General features: G+C 49.1%; 1 protein-coding gene across 1 annotated transcript; it reads left to right on the top strand.

The window, feature by feature from the left end:
- Window positions 1-778: 778 nt before the first annotated feature.
- On the top strand, window positions 779-2312 carry PTGFR (prostaglandin F receptor). Its single transcript, XM_015571079.1, has 2 exons — window positions 779-859; window positions 1350-2312. Exon 2 carries the CDS (start codon window positions 1422-1424, stop codon window positions 2310-2312), a length of 891 nt encoding a protein of 296 aa, XP_015426565.1. The 5' UTR covers window positions 779-859; window positions 1350-1421.
- Window positions 2313-2866: the final 554 nt, after the last annotated feature.

The following is a 2866-nucleotide window of genomic DNA, read 5'->3' on the forward strand; positions in this document are numbered from 1 at the left end:
CCCCGGATTCCCAAGCATTAGCCTCCGGATGCTCAGCGCGACTGAGGTTTAGCCACCCCACGCCCGGGCGCCCAGGAGGGCACCTCAGCCTGCGCGTGGCCACATGTTTGGACCAGATGCCCAAGGTGGGGAGACCCCTAGAAAGAAGGGTGCTCGGGCCGATCTGTCCCAATTCTCAGCTGCGGCTTGAGGACTAGGTAGACAAGATCTCAGAAGAGGGAAAGGGCAAGAAAGAGGTCCCCTTCGCTCCTGTGTTTCCCTGTCCAGGCACTGAGTCCGGCACCCTGGCCAGCGCGGGCCTTTGGTGCCCCTAGCTAGCCCCTCGGGGTGGGAGGAAAACCGGCCTTCGGCGCCTCCCGGGATAGGAGGAAAACCGGCCCGCCGGTATTTGAGCAATTGCAGAAAGTTTCTGCAGTTAGGAGGTTTGGGAAGGATGTTGCAAACAGACACATGGGGGCGGCGGGGTGGTAATGTGAGAAAGGCGGGCGGTGAGTAAGATTTGAAGGAGGCGGCCGTCTGCGGGCAGCCTGGGCAGACCACTCGGGCGGGTCCCGGGAAGGCTGGTTCCAGCATTCCCAGCCTCCCGGAAAGCTGCTGGGGAAAGGCCAATCGGACTACCTCGGGGCGGGAGGGTATCGGGGGTCTGTGACTCAGGCCTCAAGTCATCCAGCAAAGAGCGACAATAAATCGCATTGGATGTTGCTACTCTTCAGCTGTAGCTTAATCAACATCATGTGGGCAGATGTGCTCATAGCACAGCTCGCCTCCCTTCCTAGGATTTCTGCACAGGTGGTAGCTGGACCAGAAAGCCTTCCTAGAGACTCACTGCTCTGCCTCCCTTGGGTCGCTGATGCGTGTGGTGAGCTGTTATTTGATCTCAATCAAATAGTTTTAGAACTTACTGAGGAAAGCCCCATGTAACACCAGTGACCTTGCTGCCTCCTCCCAAGGTTTGGAGAAGCTTGTTTTGTCTCCCTGACAAACAGGTAGTTTATCTAAGGAATAATCTGCAGTTTGGGGACAAAGCCCATTTGGGCAAAAAAGCAGAAACTTTAAAAGGTCATCTAGCTATTTACATAGACTCTTAGGCCTTTTACCACTTGATTGGGTTTAAACTCATCTTGTTAGTGACTTTGCAAACCCATAAAGAGGTTAATCAAGGGAGCTCACTTTTCGCTGCTTCTTTTCCTTGAAAAGGAAACATGGGACCCCAGGCCTTCAGGATGACGCAACCTCGCTTATGATAGGTCAGATGCATCTGATTCCTACCCCAAGGTTGGGGCCCTTCGGACTTAAATGTCGGAGGAGCAGTTCTGCAGGGCGATCATTCCTCTGTCTTTATGCTACAGATGCCGGGACGACAAGCCTGCACTCTTCTCAGAGGGCGATGACTTGAGCAGCCCGCGTTTATCTCCACAACAATGTCCATGAACAATTCCAAACAGCCAGTGTCTCCTGCAGCTGGGCTCCTTTCAAATACAACTTGCCAGACGGAAAACCGGCTTTCTGTCTTTTTTTCCATAATCTTCATGACGGTGGGGATCTTATCCAACAGCCTTGCCATTGCTATCCTCATGAAGGCCTATCAGAGGTTTAGGCAGAAGTCCAAGGCATCGTTTCTGCTCTTGGCTAGTGGCCTGGTGATCACAGACTTCTTCGGCCACCTCGTCAACGGAACGATAGCAGTGTTTGTTTATGCTTCTGATAAAGACTGGATCCGCTTTGACCAATCAAACATCCTGTGCAGTATTTTTGGTATCTCCATGGTGTTTTCTGGCCTGTGCCCACTTTTTCTGGGCAGTGTGATGGCCATTGAGCGATGTATCGGAGTCACCAAGCCAATATTTCATTCCACAAAAATTACATCCAAGCACGTGAAAGTGATGCTGAGTGGGGTGTGCTTGTTTGCTGTGTTCATAGCTTTGCTGCCCATCCTTGGGCATCGAGACTATCAAATTCAAGCATCGAGGACCTGGTGTTTCTACAAAACAGAACATATCCAAGACTGGGAAGATAGGTTTTACCTTCTCCTTTTTTCTTTTCTGGGGCTCTTAGCCCTTGGGGTTTCATTCTTGTGCAACGCCATCACAGGAGTTACACTTTTAAGAGTGAAATTTAAAAGTCAGCAGCACAGACAAGGCAGGTCTCATCATTTCGAAATGGTCATCCAGCTCCTGGCCATCATGTGCGTCTCCTGCATCTGCTGGAGCCCGTTTCTGGTAAGAGCCAAAGCCGAACCTTTGGACAAGTTTTGCTCTCTTCTGTTTTTCCATGTTCAAAACAAGATCTGCTGCCTTTTGCAAAATGATTAGTCTTGGTGGGTAGCGCTAGTCAAATGCTGGGGTTGGTGCCTACTTAAAACGCATGTCAGCACTGGGCGCTGGCTGTGAATGGAGCTGTTTATGAAACACGTGGTCAGTTCCCCACAAGCCCTGAGTTGAAAGCAATGTCTTGCTAAGTAATTCTGACTGTGTACTTGCAGGGCAGTATAAAGTCATTTGAACAGAAGTAACGTAGGTTTAATGTACTGAATATGATTAGTTTCTAAAATGTGAAAAAAAATGACCAACTATAAAATACAATATTGAAGTGGACTCTAGTAAGTCTTGGTGGAAAATCACACAGACTTTTAATTTATAGAAAAGGCATTGTAGCTACTGGGTTCTTCTAAACATGCAATGACCAGCTCTCAGCTTGCCAGTGGTGGCGATGAGTTAAGACAGTTGGATAGTTCAGGTGAACCATATGCATAGATCAGGTGAAGAAATCACTAGTTCACAAAGCCAGTAGTGCAGGGAGAGATATGATTGGCAGGAGGGCTAGGGATTCCTCCCTTAGCATTCATTCCTTTTTAAAAAAAAAATTA

Source organism: Myotis davidii, unplaced genomic scaffold, assembly GCF_000327345.1.
Source record: "Myotis davidii unplaced genomic scaffold, ASM32734v1 scaffold248, whole genome shotgun sequence".
Lineage (NCBI taxonomy): Eukaryota > Metazoa > Chordata > Mammalia > Chiroptera > Vespertilionidae > Myotis > Myotis davidii.